Raw genomic sequence first — 22442 nt, 5'->3', positions numbered from 1 at the left:
CTTTCCAGTTTTCCTTTGTGAAATTTGAGGGTAATGTAATCATAAACATAGCATCATTTGGAGAATATATTCCCTTTGATATATTTATTTAAGCATCTTTAGACCTTTAGATCTTTAGGAAGCTGTCTTAGACTAACCACAAGCTCAACTAGCCCAAGAACTGTGACTTTCGAGGTTCTCCAGGGTTTCACATAGGATTCTGATGAGACTCTCACTGACCTCCCATCTAATAATTAACCAGGACCATAGCAAAATCAGGCAATATCTATCTTAGGTTGATATTATATACCCAGAGTAGCAATACCACAGAGAAGGCAATGGAAGCTGGGCACAGCAAGGATTACATATTGTCTTTTCAGCTCTGATTCTCCTCCAACATGTCCTCATGCAGCAATTTGGTTTCAGGAGTTCCCCTTTGTGGAAAGGGGACGTCCCGTCAAAGTCTATCTACTAAGGACAGGTTACAAAATGGGAGGATAAGGGGATTGGGGGGGGGGGAGCCACAAGGCAAATCCAGTCAGAAATTCCCCACCCTGTTCCACATATTTACAGGCCAATCTCATGCATGTTTATGCAGAAGTAAATCCCACTTTGTATAACAGGAATTCGTGAGAAATGTAAATAGCATCTTTGAGATTCAAATGTGTGGTTTTGTTTAATATGCACATGTACAGCAAGCACAAAAATTTATTCTCTCAATATAATTTTATGTATTGCAAATATCTTGTGAACTGTAAGATCAGATAACATTTCTAAATTGTACCAAGGTTCTGTTTGGATACAAAACAATATGTTTTGTTTTCCCAAAATTTCCACTGGCAGAGACATGCAAGTTATATTATTGTTCGTGTTGTCAAAGAAAGGACTTCCAGCATTTTGATGGCACTGCCACTATAAAGAATTAGTCAGGATTTTCTTTGCTTCTGCAATAATTGAAAGCAAAAAGCATAGCCCAAACTATTATTTATCACAGTTATAATAGGTTGCAGTTATTATTAGTCACTCTGAGAATTCTTTGAAGATATAAATGGCTTAAATGAATAAAAATTGTTTACCTCAAGAAATCTGCTTCCCAAAATTTGAGGGACATAGTAAGACATGCACTTCTGAAATTTCACACTACACATATTCACCTGTTGAATTATTTTGGAGTCCTTCTGCAAGTTCTCTTTTGGTGGGACTTTTCCAAACAACTTCCAGCCAGGAGCACTGTGGACAGCAGGTTTGAGTTCCTTTGTCCTCTTGGTAAAGAAGTTCCTGTAAGAAAAAAGGGTTTTAAAGACATTTTAGACATATCTGCTCTGCTATTCAAACAATTTGTTGATATTACAAATCAGGTGTCCTCAAACTTTTTAAACAGAGGGCCAGGTCACAGTCCCTAAAACTGTTGGACGGCTGGATTATAATTTTTTAAAAAGCATGAATGAATTCCTATGCACACCACACATATCGTATTTGTAGTGCAAAAAATACTTAAAAACAATACAGAAGAACAATTTTAACAAATATAAACTTATAAGTATTTCAATGGAAAGTGTGAGCCTGCTTTTGGCTGATGAGATAGGATTGTTGTTATTGTGTGCTTTCAAGTAGTTTCAGACTTAGGTTGACCCTGAGCGAGGGCCGGGTAAATGACCTTGGAGGGCTGCATCCAGCCCCTGGGCCTTAGTTTGAGGACCCCTGTTATAGATAATTGTTCAAATCTAACCACAGCATTGCTTTCATGTCTAAGTGTTTCAAACTTTTTCAATGTTTTAAAGTACAGGCAGTCCTTGAGTTACAAACATCCAATTTACAAATGATTCATAGTTAAGAACAGGAGCAAGACAACACGAAGTGATAGAAATCTACCACTAGGAAGGGAAATTCACCCCTGAAAGAGTTATCATGGGAAAAGGTATCTCCACTGAGACTTTCATCCTTGTTTCTACAAGTTAAGTTTTTTAAAATCCAATTATCACAAGGACAGAAAGTGAGGTGAAATCTTCAGAACAAGGACCAGATAGTAAAACTAACACCACAGAGATGTTAACCCTTTCCTATGATATTCAAAGCTCACACTTACACACACACATACATCTGGATGGAGTTACACTTAAAAAATGTACCTTTTCCAACTTAAAAACAAATTCAACTTAAAAACCAACCTACAGAATCGATCTAGTTCATAACCTGTGGACTGCCTGTAGTCTTGATTTATATGCTATTCATTCCGTGCTATACTTTTTAATTGAATGAATTTGTTTTTGTATGTGAATGGTCTATACAAAACAATAAACTGAACTACTAATATAGTAGCAAAACAAATGACAGTCTATCCAACTCTAATCTATTCATTCTAGAACTAAATGAAAAATGCCCATTTTCTAGTTTTACTAGTTGATGACAGAGAGTTGTGTTTTAATCATGGTTAAATTAACATAAATAAATCATACACATTAAAGATAACTTTCACTGAACTTAGTCTATCACTTGAGTATGAGTACAATTATCACTAAATGCAAATAAGAGCTGTCCCACTTGGCAAAATACCAATGCTTCGGTGTACTTGTATAAGTGTTTACCCATATACATATGTATGAGCTATATAAGGGTTAATTAACTATGTAGTAGTCTAGTTTTAACTCATGTTGGTTCCTGAAATTTGAAAACAGTCCCTAAAAGTTTCAGGTGCACTCACATTTAACATTTAACTCATACATATTAAAAACACATGCATAAGCTTCCAGAGAGCAAATAGTATCTAAAATTTGATACCTACAACTTGTATGAACATGTTACTTCATGTTACTTCTGAAGTAACATGAAACTGATTTTGTGCAATTAGTATGGTTATGCATCTGCAATTGCCTATATGGTTTTGCAAGCATTTATGCCAGTTGTGCAATTCACTATTCTCTCTGTTGCAAGATTAACATGCTTCTTCTGAAAATCAGTCATGACAAAGTCTCCTTGTCCATATTTTGCACAACAGTCTGATGGCTACCAAAAAAGTCTCTTATATGCTGTTAGATACATATTTAACAGCAAAGAGGCTGTTCTGCAAGCTCAGCTTCAGCTTTGTTTATTGAATACATGAATACCATACAAGCTATACACACATTCTTGTTTTGTCCTTTTAAACAATAAATGCATTACAACAAAATTATAGTGCTCTGCAACTGTTGCCCTCAGTGCTGATGTGTTTTGAAGAAATCATGCTTTCAATAGTGAAGGACTACTAGTAGTATATGTATGTACACAACCTCAACACTGCGTCTCCACATTTAAGATAAATGGGGTGTGGGAACAAATTTAGCACTAAAGAGATAGCATGAACAAAGCTAATAGTAGCACTGACAAAGACGAGAATACAGACCAAAAAGGAGAACAAAGGCCTAGATTTTTACATGACTGATATGTAAGTTCAACTACATTTCCTTTCTGATTGGGTATTCTCTTTTCCCTTGGGTCATCAAATATTGCACAATGCATACAAAATGCTAGCCCTGAAAGAAACTTCCTCCAACTAAACCTTTCATAATTACTTTTGTTTTCTAGGAAATAAATGTTTTTGATTTTCACAAATGTTTTACTAGCAGAAGTATTGGCGAAACTACTATAGGATGGCTCTGATCCCACAACCTAAGACAGCAAGATTTAAGATTTAAGACAGCAAGAGGAAGTAATGTCAGCAAAATTTTGTGCCATACTCATAGGGGCATCGTCTCCGTGAAATGCCCGCCCGAGGCTTACCTGGCCTCTGTATTATAATGTTTTCACTGCTAGATGAAGATCCTTTTATTTTCAAAGTCTTTTTAAGTAACTGTTCTTCTAGGTCACTGCATAGTTGTTTGTACTAGCTTTGTCACAATTTCGTCACGTGCTGCTTTTAGTCAAAATTTCAAATTTTTGTATTTCATATATGGTTATTTATTTATTTATTTATTTTCTTTAATCCCATCACCACCACTACAGTAATGTACTGTAAACCATGAAAGAATTAAGGCAGCCTACCAATGAAGTAAAACAATTAAAAATCTATCTGCATGAAGTTATATCCAAACAGTCCCTTCTTGAACAGAGGGATTCCTTCTATAGCAGAAAGAGTGCCAATCTAGAGATGTGTTTGACTACTGGGAGAATGTTTACCCATTCCATTCTCCTCTGCAGTCCCATATAACCTCCATGGAGGAATCTTTCAGAGAAACAGTGGGCTCAGAAAGAATGCAGAAATTCAGCAAAAACAAAAACAACCCACAAACAAAACCTAATGAAAGCACCCTTTTAGCACAATTTGTTTCTAGAAAGCTCCATAGGCTACAGACCACTAAATAATTTTAGGATTCGACTATCATACTAATTTACGGTAACTTAATTGGTATGTAGTTAAAACTTTGTAAACTCATAATCCATATTTGTTGTTTAACACATCTGTGCCTAATATGGTATGTTTTTTTTCTGGGTGTTACCACAGAATTACTTTGGGGGACCCTAGAGATTCCTAGAGAGGAACACTGTTCTAGTATGCTTGGATGTGATGTAAGCTAATTTAATGATGTTAAGTCATATCTCCAGTTTCAGATAAATGCAGTCCAACTGGGAACAAATTTCACACATATATGAGGGTCTTAATCCATGCTACTTAGGAAAATACTGCACCATGTTTCTCAACATTTATGGAACAGAGTTGCCTCTGATTCACATATTGTCAGGGCCAACGGGGAACTTTCAGCATCAGCATGACCACCTGAAAAATCAGCAACTTTTCAGAAGAAAGCACCAAGGGAACATTAATCAAAAAACTATATTGGGAGCTTAGACTATCTGACTGCAATCAGCCATGTTAGATGGGCTAAATATGGAATATTATGTCCACATTATTTTTCAAAGTAGACTATCATAGTCAAACCATAGTGCTAGCAAATGAAGATGCAGCTAAACTTGTTTTTATACACAGGTGTCTTGAAAATGTAATTGCTTGCCTATTTATAAATAAATTCTTTAGTGAAATAAAATATTCTGGTTATACTAAAGTGAGTACTACAACAGCAAAACAAAGCTGTTGATATAAGGTATATCGGATGCAGCTCTCTTTAGATCATTTTTTTCCAGATGTAGTTATTTTTTGTTTATTCATTTCCTTTTTTATTTTACAAATATTCCAATAAAATAATTTCTGTATAAATGTTCAAATGTGCTTCAATATAATATTTAAACTAAATGTATTCAATCAAATATTGTTCAGAGAACTTGATGCTTTCTGGAATTTTTTCAGTTCAACTTTTTCTTTAAAAAAATCACATCACTGAAACAGTTAACAACGTCAATGTAGCCTGATACCCACATTTTTCAATATAAAATGTTTACAGAAATCCGATCCCATGTATGGGCATACTGGCAGTGAGGCTGTTTTACATGGTAAAACAGGAAGGACAAGTTCCATGGGAAATTTTTAAAAATCAGAAGTTGATGCATGTCTCTATCATCATCATCATCATCGGCTTCATTTCTTCTTCCCTGGCTCTACACGCCAATTATAATCCTAACAGAATTACAAAGTAATCTGCTCTAAATATGAATGTAACATTTTAATGGTATCGGCACTGGATAGAACATAAATTAGTTTACTCCCTGTTGACTTAAGGGGTACATATCACAGATGTTGTCCATGTTCCTTCTTTTGAATATCAGAAATATAAAAAGAAGTCCCATAAAAAGGAAGAACATTACCAAATTCTCTTTTTCTTTGCTTTCATATAAAATCCACAAGGTGACTTATATATTATGGCCTTCAAAGTTTTAACTGATATAAAACTTTTAAACATTCAGCTTATGCATTTTAAATTAGTTAAGGATGAGGTACTTCTGTATCAATACACACAAACATGTAACAAAGGAAGAATGCCCTTGTTATTCAATTGCACTTGGGCTAGATAAAATACTGCCCATTACAGTGCTTCATAAGCTTCTTGTATCATATTTCACCATGAATGAATTACAGCATCTGACCCACAGAAAAAGCCAAAAGACCAAAGAGAGTACAAAACTACCAGAACTATATGTTTGTTGTAAGTCGTATGGTTACATGGAACTCCTTGGTGATTTGCTTCAGAAGGTTCAGAAGTTTATCTATACCTTATGCAAACTTAATTACTGCTGTCACCAGAGAGCAAAGAAAAGGATATAACATGTACCGCAACTAAAAATACTTCTAACTTCATACATCAAACAGTAAAGGATATTTTAAAACTGGCATTAATCAGAAAGGTTTTTTATTTTAAACTACTGACAAGTATTCAGATTTTTCAACTCTTGCCATTAAGGGAGTGTGATTGTCAAATAGTTCTGCATCTTACATACTTTGGTTCTACTAGAGCAGGGCTTCTTAAACTTTTCAACTTGCGACTCCTTTCTACCCAATAATTTTTTATGTGACCCAAGGTATATAGGTATATAAAACAGATATAGAAACCACACATTTACTGATAACAAATAAACATTTGCTAGGCTTGCTAAACAGGTTTATTTTTCTTTTTGTGGAGTACAGCTGAATCATTTTCTGCACTGTAAACACTGCATGCTGTTGCTAAAAGATTTGTGTAAATGGGTGGCAATCAGAAACCTTTCACTGTTGCCAATTTTTTTGTGACCTCAACATTAAGTTAAGGGGACCTTATTTGAGGTTGGGATTCACAGTTTAAGGAACAGTGTACAAGAGTAATAAACTGCATGCAGGCAATGCATAGCCCACAGACAAACTTATGAGTCTGTCCTGCAGAGTCAGTGCCATGGCCACCTCTCCAAATTCTCATCAACGGGCATTTTCTTCTGGATACCGTACTTCTCTAACTTTTCTTGCGAACAATATTCCACTAATTGCAGTTGTTCGTGCATGTATGTACATCCACGGGACATGTACATCCACGGGACATGTACATCCACGGGACATGTACATCAGAAGCTCTGCTCCCTACAATCAGCAGGCAACTCCCAATCCACTGTTCACTACCACATTGTGCTTTTCAGAGTCAAGAACACAACCCCAATTCCTCTGCTGTTAACCACTACCTACAAGCAATACATTTAATCACTAGGCCAGTGGTTCTCGATCTGGGGTCCCCAGATGTTTTTGGCCTACAACTCCCAGAAATCCTAACAGCTGATAAACTGGCTGAGATTTCTGGGTGTTGTAGGCCAAAAACATCTGGGGACCCCAGGTTGAGAACCACTGCACTAGGCTGTTATATCAGTGGTAACAAATGGTTCCTACCGAAACAGTATTGCACAATAGGCCACGGGCTACTTGTCCCTGGCTATTTAGTGGCAACATTCCTTATAGCTGTAGATTGCTAACTAAAGTTATTAACCTTATACACTCATGTATAAGTCCAAAAATTTTGTCAAAAAATCAACCCCAAAAATCTGGATCAACTTATCTACAGGTCAATATGGGTTTTTTTTTTCAAAAAAAGAATCATTTCATTCTCTGAGTAGTGTGGCAAAAGACAAGAGCTTAGCCCGTTCTGGAAGAACTTAAAAGAAGCATCAATACCCTCTGTGCCATAGCACCTCGACTTTATTAATGTGTGGGCAGGGAAATGATTATGACAACCAGGGGTGGCTGGCCCCTGAGGTTATACTCATGCTTTCCCCTCTCTATGGAATAATTCTCAGTTTATCCATGGGTTGTATAAATACCATAATTTTGGATCCCAAACCTGCCCTAGATTTATGCATGAAGTCAACTTCTACATGATTATAAGCTGACTTATGCATGACTATATATGGTAGGTTCTCTTCTATACTACCTATCCCAGAGCCTTACAATAATGTAATAATAATAATTTCTTATCCTCCTCTCTTCATGGTTGAAGGAGGGTTATAACATAGCTAAAAATACATAATCATCATAAACACTGTATGTGTCCCCTTTGTGGAGAGAAAAAATAAGGTATAAATAAACACCTCTCTCCCATTCATGTGTGTGTGTATATACTTCGAAGTTCAGCTTTGCCCAGCTAATAGCATATAATTCCTTGTCAATTTTAAATTGTGTATTTTAATCTGTATTTCATCACTGGATTTTAACTTGGATTTTAACTATATGTATCTTGTCTGTTTTGAAGTAGTATTTTATCTCTTGTTTTATGATGTTGTATTCTTCCTCAAGCTGCAGGGTGAGGCAAGCAATAAATTCGTTGTCGTCATCATCATAATTACTACTACTACTACTACTACTGTCCATCTACATACACAGGACGGTTTTCACACGTTTACATATGTACAGGGATCTGGGACTTTGATAAGCCAGAGCATTTTTCAGCAATCTGGAACAAGTTAAAACAAAAGCAGGGAAAAGGCGCACTTATAATCAACATACATTTGGAGCTTAAGTTTATTGGAATTACTGTAATAAAATACAATGACACAAGACCACCAAGTTGCTTAACTGCAGCTCTTGGCCCACCTTTGTGTCAGTAAAATTTCTGAAAAACCACAATTGTAAGCTGGAGCACAGTAAAACATGTAAAACTGCACATCCAACATTCAGGTCTAACAACTTTTGAAATAAGTTATGGGAGGTCCCATTCTCGCACAGGCCTGTAATTGTAGGAGAAAGTGAATTTTAATAATCACTACTATTCGGTTTTTAAAGATTTCTGTGTGTTTATTGCAGTACAATGTTGGCAGGTCTAGACATATAAAACATCTAATACCTTCAAATGTCATGTTACAGTGGTATCATTCCCAGGTTTACTCAGATGTTCCACCATCTTCAAAAGGATATACTATAGTGCCAAATGTTTAGAATTGAAGATTTAGTTACTGGTTCAAAATAATCCAGAAAATATATAAATAATAACAACAAAGAAAACATATATGAACCCCTTTTTTCCCAGCTCCAGCAGACCTCTGAGGATGCTTGCCATAGATGCAGGCGAAACGTCAGGAGAAATGCCTCTAGAACATGGCCATATAGCCCGAAAAAACCCACAAGAACTGAGCATATATGAAATATAAGGAAATATTGTACATTATTTTGGTTTAGAACAATTTCATAAAAACTCAAAAAAAGAACAATTAGGTGCTGACAATGATTTTTAGCTAATTCTGTATAATCACTCGGCATGTTTTCTATATGCTCCAAATCCTATTTCCAACCCTCCATACTAAACACTGTATAAACTTTAGCAACACTGTTACTATTGTAAAATTAGTTGTCCTCGGTGTCTGCAGGGCATTTGAATAATACTTCAAATGCCCTGCTAAATTATATTTAGATTTAAACTTCCAAATTAACACTGTTTGCCACAGCCTTTTTAAAATATTAAAAGTTTCAAATGATAAAATCTTGTCTGCATTCATGAGTTCTAGATTTATCCAAAGTATCAGTACCCCTATGTTTTCTTTTTATAAAATAACTGTAACACTAAGCTCTAAACCAGTGTTTCTCAACCTTCCTAATGCCGCGATCCCTTAATACAGTTCTTCATGTTGTGCTGACCCCCAACCATAAAATTATTTTTGTTGCTACTTCAGAACTGCTATGAATCATAATGTAAATATCTGATATGCAGGATGGATTTTCATTCACTGGACCAAATTTGGCACAAATACCCAATACACCCAAATGTGAATACTAGTGAGGTTGGGGGGGGGGGGGTGGATTGATTTTGTCCTTTGGGAGTTGTAGTGGCAGGAATTTATAGTTCACCTACAATCAAAGAGCATACTGAACTCTACCAACAATGGAATTAAATCAAACTTGGCACACAGAACTCCCGTGACCAACAAAAAATACTGGAAGAGTTTAGTGGCCATTGACCTTGAGTTTTGGAGTTGTAGTTCACCTACATTCAGAGAGCACTGTGGACTCATACAATGATGAATCTGGACCAAATTTGGTATGAATACCCAACATGCCCAAATGTGAATACTGGTAGAAAATCGATCTTAACCTTTGGGAGTTGTAGTTGCTGGGATTTCTAGTTCACCTACAAACAAAGAGCATTCTGAACCCCACCAATGACAGAATGGGGCCAGGCTTTCTACACAGAACCCCCATGACCAACAGAAAATACTGTGTTCTCTGATGGTCTCTGGCAACCTCTCTGACATCCCTCATGACCCCCGCCCCCTCCAGGGGTCCCAGCCCCCAAGTTGAGAAACACTGCTCTGTAAACTACCTTAAAAAGAGAACCACAATCACTGTGTGATGTGTGACAGGTATTGTAATTCAGAAAATCACAATGTAGTCATTATTTTATTTATTGATTAATTCATTTTTTGAACTTCTGAGTTAATTTTCATTCACACAACTACCAAACTGATTTACAGTGCTGTAAAACAATCCAATAAAAACACAATAATATGACATATGAGAAAGTGCCAAACAGATCAGAAGGGAGACAAAAGCCAAAGGAAAAAGTTTTTTAAGAAACAAAAAACAGTGACAACAAATAGGAATGTATCCTATAAAGTGGGAACAACAAAGGTGAGTATCCCTTATCAGAAACTCCAAAATCCAAAAGACTTCAAAATCCAAAATTCTCCACACCAATGGCTAAAATAATGATACTTTTGCTTTCTGATGCCTTTGTGTACACAAGCTGTTTCATACCTGAAATTATTAAAAATATGGGAACCAAGTCTAAATATGAAATTTATTTATGCTTCATATATACCTTATACACATAACCTTCAGGAATATATGAATGTGTATAAGGGATATACAAAACACAAATTTAGACTTGGTTCCCATCTCCAATATATCTCATTACGTAAATATATGGAAGCACAGGTATTCCAAAACCCCACCCAAAAAATTCAAAATGTAAAACACTTCTGTTCCCAAGCATTCTGGATAAGGGACACTCAACCTGTACTGAAATTATGCTTACTGATATTCACCAAGCCTACCATTACAACCAAATATCAGTCTTCACCAAATTCAACATTCTCTATTTAGATACAGAAAAATAAACCACATATCATCTCCATATTGGTAGGAATTCATTCCAAACTGCTACACTTGGAGGCTTCATATAGATATTAATTAAATATTAGAGAAAATGGTTCCGAGTCTCCTACAGCAAGACTGAAAGGACTTTGATGCACAGTGCCACACTAATATTTGTTGGATCTCCCTTGCAGATACGAATGGAACCAAACAGTACCCCAACCCATAAAACTGAGCCAGATAGATACCAGGCTAAACAATAACAAAAGCCACCAAGAAATCAAGTAGGGACATTTCAGTCACTCTCCTTCCATTTCCCTTCCAATAAAGGTCATCCATGAGGACAACCCAAATATATTATTTCCCCTAATTGTGCTAGATCTCATTCTGTCTTTTGCTCAGGACAGTAAAAATTCAATGAGTAGAAATAATCTGGCTTTTAACATTTCAATAACTCCAATCTATTTCTGATGTGCAAAGATCATACAACCAAAACAGCACCACTCAAAACACCAGAGAGAAATGCCAGCAAACAAGAAAAAGATCCCAAGATTCTGCAGAGATACCAAAACAAAATAAACAAAAAAAGCAAGTGCAGGGAACCCCAAATCAAAAGACAAAAACTATTTTCAACAGAAATATCACAGGGGGCTGCGAAGACATGGAGTTTGAAAGCTAAGTTGGTTGTAATCTTGAAAAGAAGTACTTCAAATTGCAGCAGTGTGCAGTAAGCTGTACTTGCCCAGAAGCAAAATCAATGTAAATTTTAGGTGATAGTACAACAGATGTATTAATGTCATATTTCATGTGTCATGAATTTGAATCCTGGCTCAAGAAAAACCCTCAGTAAGTACTACTGGCATACATCTGTAAATAATTTCCCTAATGAATCTAGGTTGCAGAATTCCCTCCTATTATCTTAGCCTGGCCCATCTCTTTACTGTCCTTCCACCATCAGGCAAAGAACATTTTATTCAGGTAGCTTTATGGTAATTGACTGATCACTGAGAGAGGGCTTTTAATGAGGAACAGGATGCAGCATTTCCTCCATGAGACTTTAAATTATGTTATTTTACCATGATAGCGGTATGATTTTTAAAACATTGCCACTTACTTTGAGTTTAATAATATACCACTTCCTTTGAGTTTCGTTTCTCAGTAATGGAAAATAGGTAGCATATAAAATAAATAAAGACATACAACCAATTCTGAACTACTCCTCTTCCTCAGTGTTCCTATCAGAATAGACAGCCACCTGTCAGCAAAAAGACAGAACTATCATTCCTTATTTCTTTCTTTCAAGAGGCATCATTAGGTGCAGGAATATTTATGCTGTGATGACTTTGCACCTGTTGCTTATCATCATCATATTAAATGGAACACTTGTGAACTGGAGGTACACTGAGAAGCATTCACATATTTACAGCTTAAGCAAATCAGTCCCATGAGATTTTCTTCCAGCCATGTATGTCTACAAAGCATGAGAGGAAACCAAAAGAAGTATGAGCAGCATTCAAAAATCACTTTTGGCAATTCAACAGAAGGTGGCACTTCCTTCTGTTTTATGAATAAGTTTTGAAAGCGTATACTTGACACCATCACCTGTAGTTATAATAAAACTTTTATATAAATGAAGTTTTCATATTAAAATGGGCAGGACATGACAAATCTACTGCACATAAATCAGAAGTGCAATAAGCACAGTCTTTTGTAGCATTGTCACATTACAACTAGCTCTTTATATTCTAAGAACTCAGAACATTTACACAAGCTTCTTGTAAACAAGTAAGTTATCTAATATAATTCTACTCTTTGTGGCTCTGTTGATACTTAGGAAAAGTTTCAATGGTGAATACTGAAAGAAGCACAAAAACAAAGATGAACCCAGATCATCACTTAGAAATAGTAATACAACCCCACAACCTTCTGTATTTAAAAGATAAAGTGTGGTTTTCTCAGTTACCACTCAGACTTTCTTCTATCACAGAAAGTTACACTACATTTCAGCTGTAATAGAGAAGAGTTTCTGGAGACCTGTCAAAGCAACAACTGGCACCAGACCAGCTGTTTAAAAAGCACTTGAAATGTGGCAAACAAAAGAAAATCAGCACCAAATTATGGGTGGCATCCAACAGGTATCAGAAACATTGACCTCACTCAATATGTCAAATTCAGAGCACTTAAAACAATACTTCTCTTAGGGAAATGACATTACAATGCTATAATCAGACTGCAAAGATTTCTGGGATATTTGGACACATTATATTTCACTTCCCCATTCCTTTATTGTTCTCTTTCAGTCAAGTTAGGCCTGAGCAAAAGACCGGATGAGACATTTAGGAGGTTTTGGCTAAAAGTATGTAATAAACGGTGTACTAAAACATGATATATAATCGAAGAAACAGAAAAAAGACTAATCTTAGCCCATTACTTCACGTAACACAAAAATTCTAAGATCAGCCTCAAACTACTTGACTGGAAGACATTGTGACAGATCTGTAAGACATTCTTGTCCAAGTAGCAAATGATTTTTTGAAAACTGATAGAGGAGGAAACTAAACCCGTTCAGGAAATGAATAATTTAAAATGATGTATTACTTGCTTTGTATTTCAGCAATGTCAATGCCCATTAAGCATTCCAACAGTATGTCTAGCGAGACTTTACACAAATAAGTTTGCAAAGGGGCCTTGTAACATCTTCGAAACAGAGAGAATGAAACTGGTAGCATAAACTTTCATAGACTTGCCTACAAAACCTTATGCTACCAACTTTGTTCTCTAAGGTGCTACAAGATTCGTTTGCATATTGATATTCCAGACCAATACAGCTGTATCTTTGAATTCTATAAAAAAAAACCTTGTCCTTCAAATCTAGTCAATGACATAGTCAAGGAAATTGGAAGGGTTTGCTTCTAACAATTTTCAATTCCAAATACTGAATTACTTTCTTTCAAATAGCATAAAATGACAACACAACACCCAATGAAGAATCAAACAATGATTGGAATCTTTTCTTCCAAAGTTTAGAAATTCCTAATTTAAAGTTTTTAGTCTCAAAAGCTGTTAACATTAATGGTATGTGAACTATCACAATACTGAAACGTGAGATAGGAATTTATTTGAATGTATTGCCATTCAACTAGTTAAATGACTCTTTGTTTCTATGACTACTCTCAACTGTAGTCAATCTAGAAAAATGCAGACAGACTGGATAAGTCCAATCAAATAAAAACTAGTTTTTAATCAAGGTGTGTTCTTCAAGATGTGACAGAATCAGCCTACGCTTAAACAAGTATATCATACCTACCTGTATAGCAACAATATTTTACAGAAGTATCTCAGTAGAGCAATATATTAATGCTCACATTGCCATTGAGAAAATAATATTTTGTATAGTTTCCAGTTAAAATTTTCAACTAAACTTAGCCAGTGGATCCACTGGGTCGAAGAAATGATGGCATGTCTTTCAAAGTGCTGCAGTGAATACTAGACTACCATTAAAGGGATCTTCTGGTATAGAACCCTATCTCCTGTTCACATGACCATATTCACTTAAGAGATCAGCACCACCTCACACCTTAAGACATTACTGAATACTCATATTTAGAGACAAATATTCTCCAATATAGGACACAACTGAGTTAAAAGAATAGAGCCTAATAAAAACCCTTCCCTGAAAGGAAAGAATTCAATATGCATAAATGTTTAAGAAGAACAGCAGTGACTCTACTCTAACTACAAGACAAAAATACTTCTTCTCTAATGTTCCTTTACAAATATTAGAGCCCAGACTTGGAAGGAAAAGTGAGATATAAATACATTAAACAACAAACTGAGATATATGAAGAAACTTTCTATGCCTTAAGGATCTTTGCAGAGAAAAATCTACAACAATACGACTTGTACAAGTCATTTCCTTCTTTCACGAAGTCCCTTTACCCTTTTAATTTTTAGATTCCATTTCTCCAAGGCTGAAGAATGCTTTGCTTTGCTTTACTTAACTGCAATATACTACCAGGAAAGCTATACCGAAACACTTCCCCTGCACAGAATCATAGAACTGCAAGAGACCCCAACAGCCATTCAGTCCAACCTCCTGTCATGCAGGAACACACAATCAAACATCCTTGACAGATGGCCATCCAGTCTGTTTAAAAACTTCCAGAGGAGACTCCACTACACTGAGGCAGCAGCAAATTACAATGCAAGCGGGAATTGTTGGTATGTATTATCAATGTCTCTTAACCTCTTGCCACTTCTGAACGACAGAAATGTCTTTTTTGTTATGGTGGAAAAGATTTCCTCCATCCTTGTATACCTATGATGACTGTTTCCAGTCAGCAATGCAAAGAATCATAGAGTTGGAAGAGACCCATGTGCCACCCTGTCCAATCCTTCATCTTGAAAAACGACAAAACCAAAGCACTCTGACAGATGGCAATCCAGCCTGTTTCAAAACCTTTAAAAAGATGACTTCATAACACTCCGAGGCAGCGTATTCCAGGACCAATCACCTCTTACCATCAGGAAGTTCTTTCAAATGTTTAGGTGGGATTTCTTTTCCTGCAATTTGAATCCTGTTTCTCTTTCAAAACTTTCAAAGGAGGCGACTCCACCACACTCTGAGGCAACCTATTCCACTATCAAATAGCTCTTATCCATCAGAGAATTTTTCCTAATTTGCATCATTGCAATATGAATTAGAATTGAGCACAAAGGGTGCAACTACACTGTGGAATTAATGCTTGAACTGCCATAGCTGAATGGAGTAGCTGTAGTTTCACAAGCTGTCACCTTCTCTTCCCAAAAAGTGCTGGTACCTCACCAAATGACAAACCACAGGATTCCATAGCACTGAGTCATTAGCTACAGTATTGATAGTTTGGTGAGGTACCAGCTCTCTCTGTTAGAAAACGCAAAAGACCTTGTGAAAGTACAGTTTGCGTAATTCAATAGCACTGAGCCATGACTGTCATGAGATTGGCAGTTTGGTAAGGCACCAGCACTTTTTGCTAGAGAAAGCAAAAAACCTTGTGAAAGTACAGTTTGCATGATTCCTTAACACTGAACCATGACAGAGATTTATAGTTTGGTGAGGTACTTGCACTATTTGACAGAGAAGGCAAAAGATCTTGTGAAAATAATAGCACTGAACCATGACAGTCATGAGATTTGTAGTTTAAGTACCAGCACTCTTTGTTAGAAAAGGCAAAGACCTTATAAAAGTACAGTATGCATGATTCTACAGCATTGAGCCATGTCAGTTATAAGATTTATAGTTTGGTGAGGGACTGGCATTCTTTGTTAGAGTAGGCAAAAGACATTGTAAAACTAAAACTCCCGGGGCTACATTGCAGTTACAACAGTCATGAGATTTGTAGTTTGGTGAGGTACTGGCATCCTTGTTAGAAAAGGTGAAAGACCTTGTGAAAGTAGGGCTCATGTGATTCCATAGCATTCAGCCACGATAGTCATGGAATTTGCAGTTTGGTGAGTACTGGCACTATTTGTGAGAGAAGCCAAAAGACAATCTAATACTACAACTCCCAAGACTGCATCACATTTAATCATAACAATTAAAGTGGTGCCGAAATCAACTAATTCTACCAAGTGGGCCAAAAGTCACAAAGGCATTTCGACATTTAATAAATCCTTTACATTTTTAATTTACAATACCACTGTATCACATACAGTATATATAGAAAATACAATTACAAACAGCCCCTGAGTTACAAACATCCGACTTTGCAAATGATTCATAGTTAAGAATTGGAGGTGAGACAACAGAAAGTGAGAAAAATCAACTCTTTGGGAGGGAAATGAACTCCTGGAAGAATTATCATGGGGAAAAGAGGTCTTCACTGAAACTTTCTCACCAATCCTTGTTTCCACAACAAGCCATTTTTTTCAAAATCCAATTCTCACAGGGACAGAAAGTGAAGTGAAACCTTCTGAACAGGGGCACAGACAGCAAAACAAACACTACAGAGGTGTTAACCCTTCCCTAGACAGTTCAGTCCCAAGCTATTTAGCCGGTTCAGTCCCAAGTTATTTGGCCGACTGTAGGAATCTGCCCAGGCCCTGATATCTTCAGGAGAGACACTTCTCTCAATCCCACCTCAATAGGTATGAACAAGATTTTCCCTGCTGTTTCTCCTTCCTAACCACAAGAGGCCATTAATTTATTTGTGAGCCTCTCTGAGTTTCAGTATGGAGAGAAAAAGCAAGATATAAATAAACATACTACTAACAATAAGAATCTCACTGGTGCTTCCGTCTCTTAAAGGCGAGAGGCCACTAACTTATTTGTGAGCTGCTTTGAGTCTCCATATGAAGAGAAAAAGCGGAATATAAATAAACATAATAAGAAGCTGCTTCCCCCTTTTAATGGCAAGAGGTCGCTAACTTAGTTGTGAGCCGCTTTGAGTCTCCAAATGGAGAGAAAAAGCAGGATACAAATAAACATAAAAATAATAATAATAAGAAGAAGAAGCTGCTTCCCCCTCCTAATGGCAAGAGGCCACTAATTTAGTTGTGAGCCACTTTGAGTCTCAGTATGGAATGAAAAAGCAGAATATAAGTAAACATAATAATAATATATATATATATAGAGAGAGAGAGAGAGAGAGAGTTCCCTGCTGCTTCCCCCTCCTAATGGCAAGAGGCCACTAACTTAGATGCAAGCCACTTTGAGTCTTAGTATGGAATGAAAAAGCAGAATATAAGTAAACATAATAAGACTAATATATATATAGAGAGAGAGAGAGAGTTCCCTACTGCTTCCCCCTCCTAATGGCAAGAGGCCACTAACTTTGAGTCTTAGTATGGAATGAAAAAGCAGAATATAAGTAAACATAATAAGACTAATATATATATATATATAGAGAGAGAGAGAGAGAGAGTGAGTTCCCTGCTGCTTCCCCCTCCTAATGGCAAGAGGCCACTAACTTAGTTGTGAACCACTTTGAATCTCAGTATGGAATGAAAAAGCAGAATATATATAAGTAAACATAATAATACTAATATATGTATACATATAGAGGAAGAGTTTCCTACTGCTTCCCCCTCCTAATGGTAAGAGGCCACTAACTTAGTTGTGAGCCACTTTGAGTCTCAGTATGGAATGAAAAATCAGAAGTAAACATAATAATACAAACATACATACATATATACATATCACACACATATATATTATAGCTCCCTGCTGCTTCCCCCTCCCAATGGTGAGAGGCCACTAATTTAGTCGGGAGCTGCTTTGAGTTTTCATATGGAGAGAAAAACCAGGATATAAATAAACGTAATAGTAAGAAGAAGATGTATGTGTGTGTGTGCTCCTGTATATATGTACTTGTTCCTGTACTGGTATATATGCAAGTTGGGTTTCAGTGAAACTGGTACAATTTAACTGAAACTCCATATGTGTGTGTGTATATACACACACACACACACACACACATATATATATGGAGTTTCAGTTAACCTGTTTAACTGAAACCCGACTTGCATATATACAGGTACAGGAACAAGTACACACACACACACACACACATATATATATACATATATATATATACTGGTTCCAACACACATATATATATGGAGTTTCAGTTAACCTGTTTAATTGAAACCCGACTTGCATATATATATAGATACAGGAACAAGTACACACACACACACACACACATACATACACATATATATATATATATATATATATATACTGGTTCCAACTTACATACAAATTCAACTTAAGAACAAACTTAGTGGCCTACTGTACATAACATTACCTGTAAATTCTTTTAATTATTTTCCTCCCCAAACCCGCCCCCTTAAAAATGCGATGAAAACACCAGACTTTGTCCAAGTTCAAGGTCAGCGTGGGAGGAAGGGAGAGCGAGGAGAGGCCGCTTCGTTACCTGGTGAAGAAGTCGGCGAAGCTGGACCCGGCGAGGCCTCCTAGCCTCCGGAGCCGGTCCCCGTCCTGGGAGGCGACTGCATTGGCGCTGCTTGCGGAAGGGAGGCTGGGCTGCTGCGGCAGAGGAGAAGGAGGAGGAGGCGGTGGAGGAGGCGGAGGGAGTTGCTGCTGCTGCGCTGTCGCCGCCTGCTGCAAGTGCTCGGGGGCGCTCTGTCGGCGGCTCACCTCGAAGGTGTTGCGGGAGTGGAGGTTAATGTCCATGAAGGCCAGGGCGGGCAGGCAAGGGAGGGCCCTCGCCGAGGAGGACAGGCTCCCGACCCCCTCCTCCTCTTCTCCTTCGGAGGAGGAGGAGGAAGAGGAGGAGGAGGCGGAGGCTTCCTCCGGGAGGAAGAAGAGGCAGCCTCCGTTGTGGAGCTTCTCCTCGCCGCGCTCGGAAGGTGGTGGAGGGAGCGCCAGGGTTGGTGGCGCCTCCTGAGCCGGAGGCCTGAGGAGGAAGCCGGCGTCGCCGTTGGTCATCCGGCCTGGGCCGCGGGCCTCCCCGTTGGGCGAGCTCTTCCCGGGCCAGTAGCGCCTCAGCCGAGGCCTGGGCTCGCCCTCCTCTTCCTCCTCCTCCTCCTCCGCCGACTCCTCCTGGCCCGAAGGGAGCAAGGCCCCGCCGCCTCCCGGGGCTCCGGCATCCTCCGGCCCCACCATTTGCCGAACCCAAGGGAGCCAGCGGCGCGGGCGGGAGCCGGCAGAGGAGGGGAAGGGGAAGCCCGGCTCTCGCCTTCTCGCTGCGACAGGAGCGGCCTGAGGGGGCCCGGCTCGCGCAGGCGCCTACGCTGCCATCGCGGGGCCTAGCGCCACCATAGAGACGGCAGCCGAGCAGGGCAGGCGGAAGTGCAGCCTTGTAAACATCCGGTCCGGCGCTGTGACCGCCGCCGCGCCCACACCTCCGCCCGGAAGGCCGTTCTGGGCGGGGCTTGCTTCCCTCTCGTTACCCGAGCCCAGGCACGGGCAAACTGCGGCCCTCCAGGAAGACTCAGGCGGCCTCCTTCGGGTGCAGCGGCCTCCCCAGGTCGCTCTGGGAAAAGAAGAGAAAGAAAGAAAGAAGGAAAAAGGAAGAGAAGGAAGGAGGGAAAGAGAAAGGAGGAAATAAAGAGAATGAAAGGAAGAAAAGGAAGAGGAGAATTAAAAAGGAGGAATGACGAAAGGAAAGGAATGATAGAGAATGAAAGAAAAACAAGGAAAAGAAAGGAAGGCGGGAAAGAAAGAGAATGAAAGCATGAAGAAAGGAAGAGAAAGTAGGAAGGAAAGAGAATGAAAGAGAAAGAAGAAAAAGGGGAAAGAAAGAATGAAGAGAATTAAAGAAAAAGGAAGAATGACAAAAGGAAAAGAAGGAAGGAAAGAGAATGAAAGAGAAAGAACGGGAAATACAGAGAATGAAAGAAAAAGGAAGAATGAAGAAAGGAAGAGAAAGAAGGAAAGAAAGAATGAAAGAAAAACAAGGAAAAGAAAGGAAGGTGGGAAAGAAAGAGAATGAAAGAACGAAGAAAGGAAGAGAAGAAAGGAAGGAAAGAGAATGAAAGAACGAAGAAAGGAAGAGAAGGAAGGAAAGAAAGAATATAAGAGAAAGATGGAAAAGAAAGAAGGAAAGAGGGAAAGAAAGAGAATGAAAGAATGAAGAAAGGAAGAGAAAGAAGGAAGGGGAAATAAAGAGAATGAAAGAAGGAAGGAAGAGGAGAATTAAAGAAAAAGGAAGAATGATGAAAGGAAGAGAAAGAAGGAAAGAAAGAGAAGGAAAGAGAAGGAAAGGGGGAAGAAAGAAGAGAAGGAAGGGAGGAAATAAAGAGGAAGAATGAAGAAAGGAAGAGAAGGAAGGAAAGAGAAGAAAGGAAGAGGGGAAATAAATAAAAAAGAAAGAATAAAGAAAGAAAAAGAAGGAAGGAGAGAAAAAGAGAAAGGAAGAATGAAGAAAGGGAAAGAAGGAAGGAAGAAGGGAATAAAGAGGAATGATGAAGAAAGGAAGAAAAGGAAGGAAGGAGAGAAAAAGACAAAGAGAAGGGAGAGGGGAAATAAAAAGAAAGGAAGGAGAGCAAGAAGGAAGAGGGGAAAGAATAAAGGAAGTGAAGGAAGGAAAGATGAAGGAAAGAAGGAAGATAGGGAGGGAGGAAAGAGAAAGAAGGAAAAAAAGAAAGTGAAAGAAAAAAAGGAGGGAAAGAAATAGAATTAAGAAGAAAGGAAGAGAAAAAGGATGCCCCAAGTAGAGTGCATTGTAGTAACCAATCTGAGATTTGTTATCACATTGTAGAGAGTTGCTTATGCCCATTGTCTCTCCCATGTTTCCTTTGAGTAAAGAAACACCTCTCCTGAACTATCATTTTTTGTTTCTTCCAAACCAATGTCTTCACTCAGTTTGATTCTGTTTGTATTAATGGAACAGCTCTAAGAGACTTGTGGTTATTTTCTATTCCAGATATTCAAAAGAATGCTATGGCATTCTTAGTGTTAGGAAATAATGAACATCGCCAGAGATCCTTTGATCCCTTGTAGTTTTGTACTCTCAAACTGAGTTCTGGTATCTTTCCTTGTTACCAAGGATTAAAAGAAGCCCTGTACAGTTTCCACTTTATTTATGATTATCTCACTGTAGGAACCTCAGCTCTCCAGAACATTCTTTCTTCTTTAGCCTGTCTAGATTCTATAGCCCTAATCTTGTTTCCTCTTCCAGACTTAAGAAAATTCTGAAAATTCTCCACCTCTTTCTCTCAAAATGTGACCACCTTATAATGCATCACTATAGATTAAATTAAACATAAGTTCTTGTGGGGTTTTTTTTGTTCTAGAGGCATTTCTCCTGACGTTTCGCCTGCATCTATGGCAAGCATCCTCAGAGGTGTGAGGTCTGTTGGAAGTAGGAAAAATGGGTTTATATATCTGTGGAATGGCTGGGGTGGGGCAAAGAGCTCTTCCAAGTCAAAAAAGAAGCACCATTAAAGCCTTGGCGGACCGTGCAGAAAGAATCTGCGAACCCCACCTCCTCCAGGATGAACTGAACCACCTCAACTGGGCTCTCCAGGCCAATGGATACTCCACCTCAGACATCAGAAGAGCTGCAAGACCAAGAACAAGCCACGAGAGTAAAGATGAAGATCCACCCAGAGGAAAAGTGTTCTTGCCATACATCAAGGGAACCACTGATCGCATAGGGAAGCTGATGAAAGAACACAACATACAAACAATCTACAAACCCACCAAGAAAATCCAACAAATGCTACGTTCAGCAAAGGACAAGAGGGATCCTCTCACCTCTGCAGGAGTCTACCGTGTACCATGCAGCTGTCGACAAGTCTACATAGGGACCACCAAACGCAGCGCCCAGACACGCATCAAGGAACATGAAAGGCACTGCAGACTACTTCAACCAGAGAAGTCAGCCATAGCAGAGCACCTGATGAACCAGCCTGGACACAGCATATTATTTGAGAACACAGAAATGCTGGACCACACCAGCAACCACCATGTCAGACTACACAGAGAAGCCATTGAAATCCACAAGCATGTGGACAATTTCAACAGAAAGGAAGAGACCATGAAAATGAACAA

General features: G+C 38.4%; 1 protein-coding gene across 2 annotated transcripts in view; it reads right to left on the bottom strand.

Annotated features, from left to right (window-relative positions):
• TBC1D12 (TBC1 domain family member 12) overlaps positions 1-19744 on the bottom strand; it is a 62055-nt gene extending 42311 nt beyond the window's left edge. For both annotated transcript variants that reach the window (XM_060768735.2, XM_060768736.2), the window contains exons 1-2: positions 18859-19744; positions 1134-1257 (exon numbers count right to left, since the gene is read on the bottom strand). In XM_060768735.2, the coding sequence (XP_060624718.2) occupies positions 1134-1257; positions 18859-19550 (816 nt within the window). In that variant the 5' untranslated portion in view covers positions 19551-19744. The remainder of the gene's footprint in view (positions 1-1133; positions 1258-18858) is intronic.
• Positions 19745-22442: the final 2698 nt, after the last annotated feature.

The sequence above is a fragment of the Anolis sagrei genome, chromosome 3 (genome assembly GCF_037176765.1).
Source record: "Anolis sagrei isolate rAnoSag1 chromosome 3, rAnoSag1.mat, whole genome shotgun sequence".
NCBI classification, from domain to species: domain Eukaryota; kingdom Metazoa; phylum Chordata; class Lepidosauria; order Squamata; family Dactyloidae; genus Anolis; species Anolis sagrei.
Note: the sequence above shows the minus strand (reverse complement) of the source record. Positions and strands in the feature narration are given on the sequence as shown.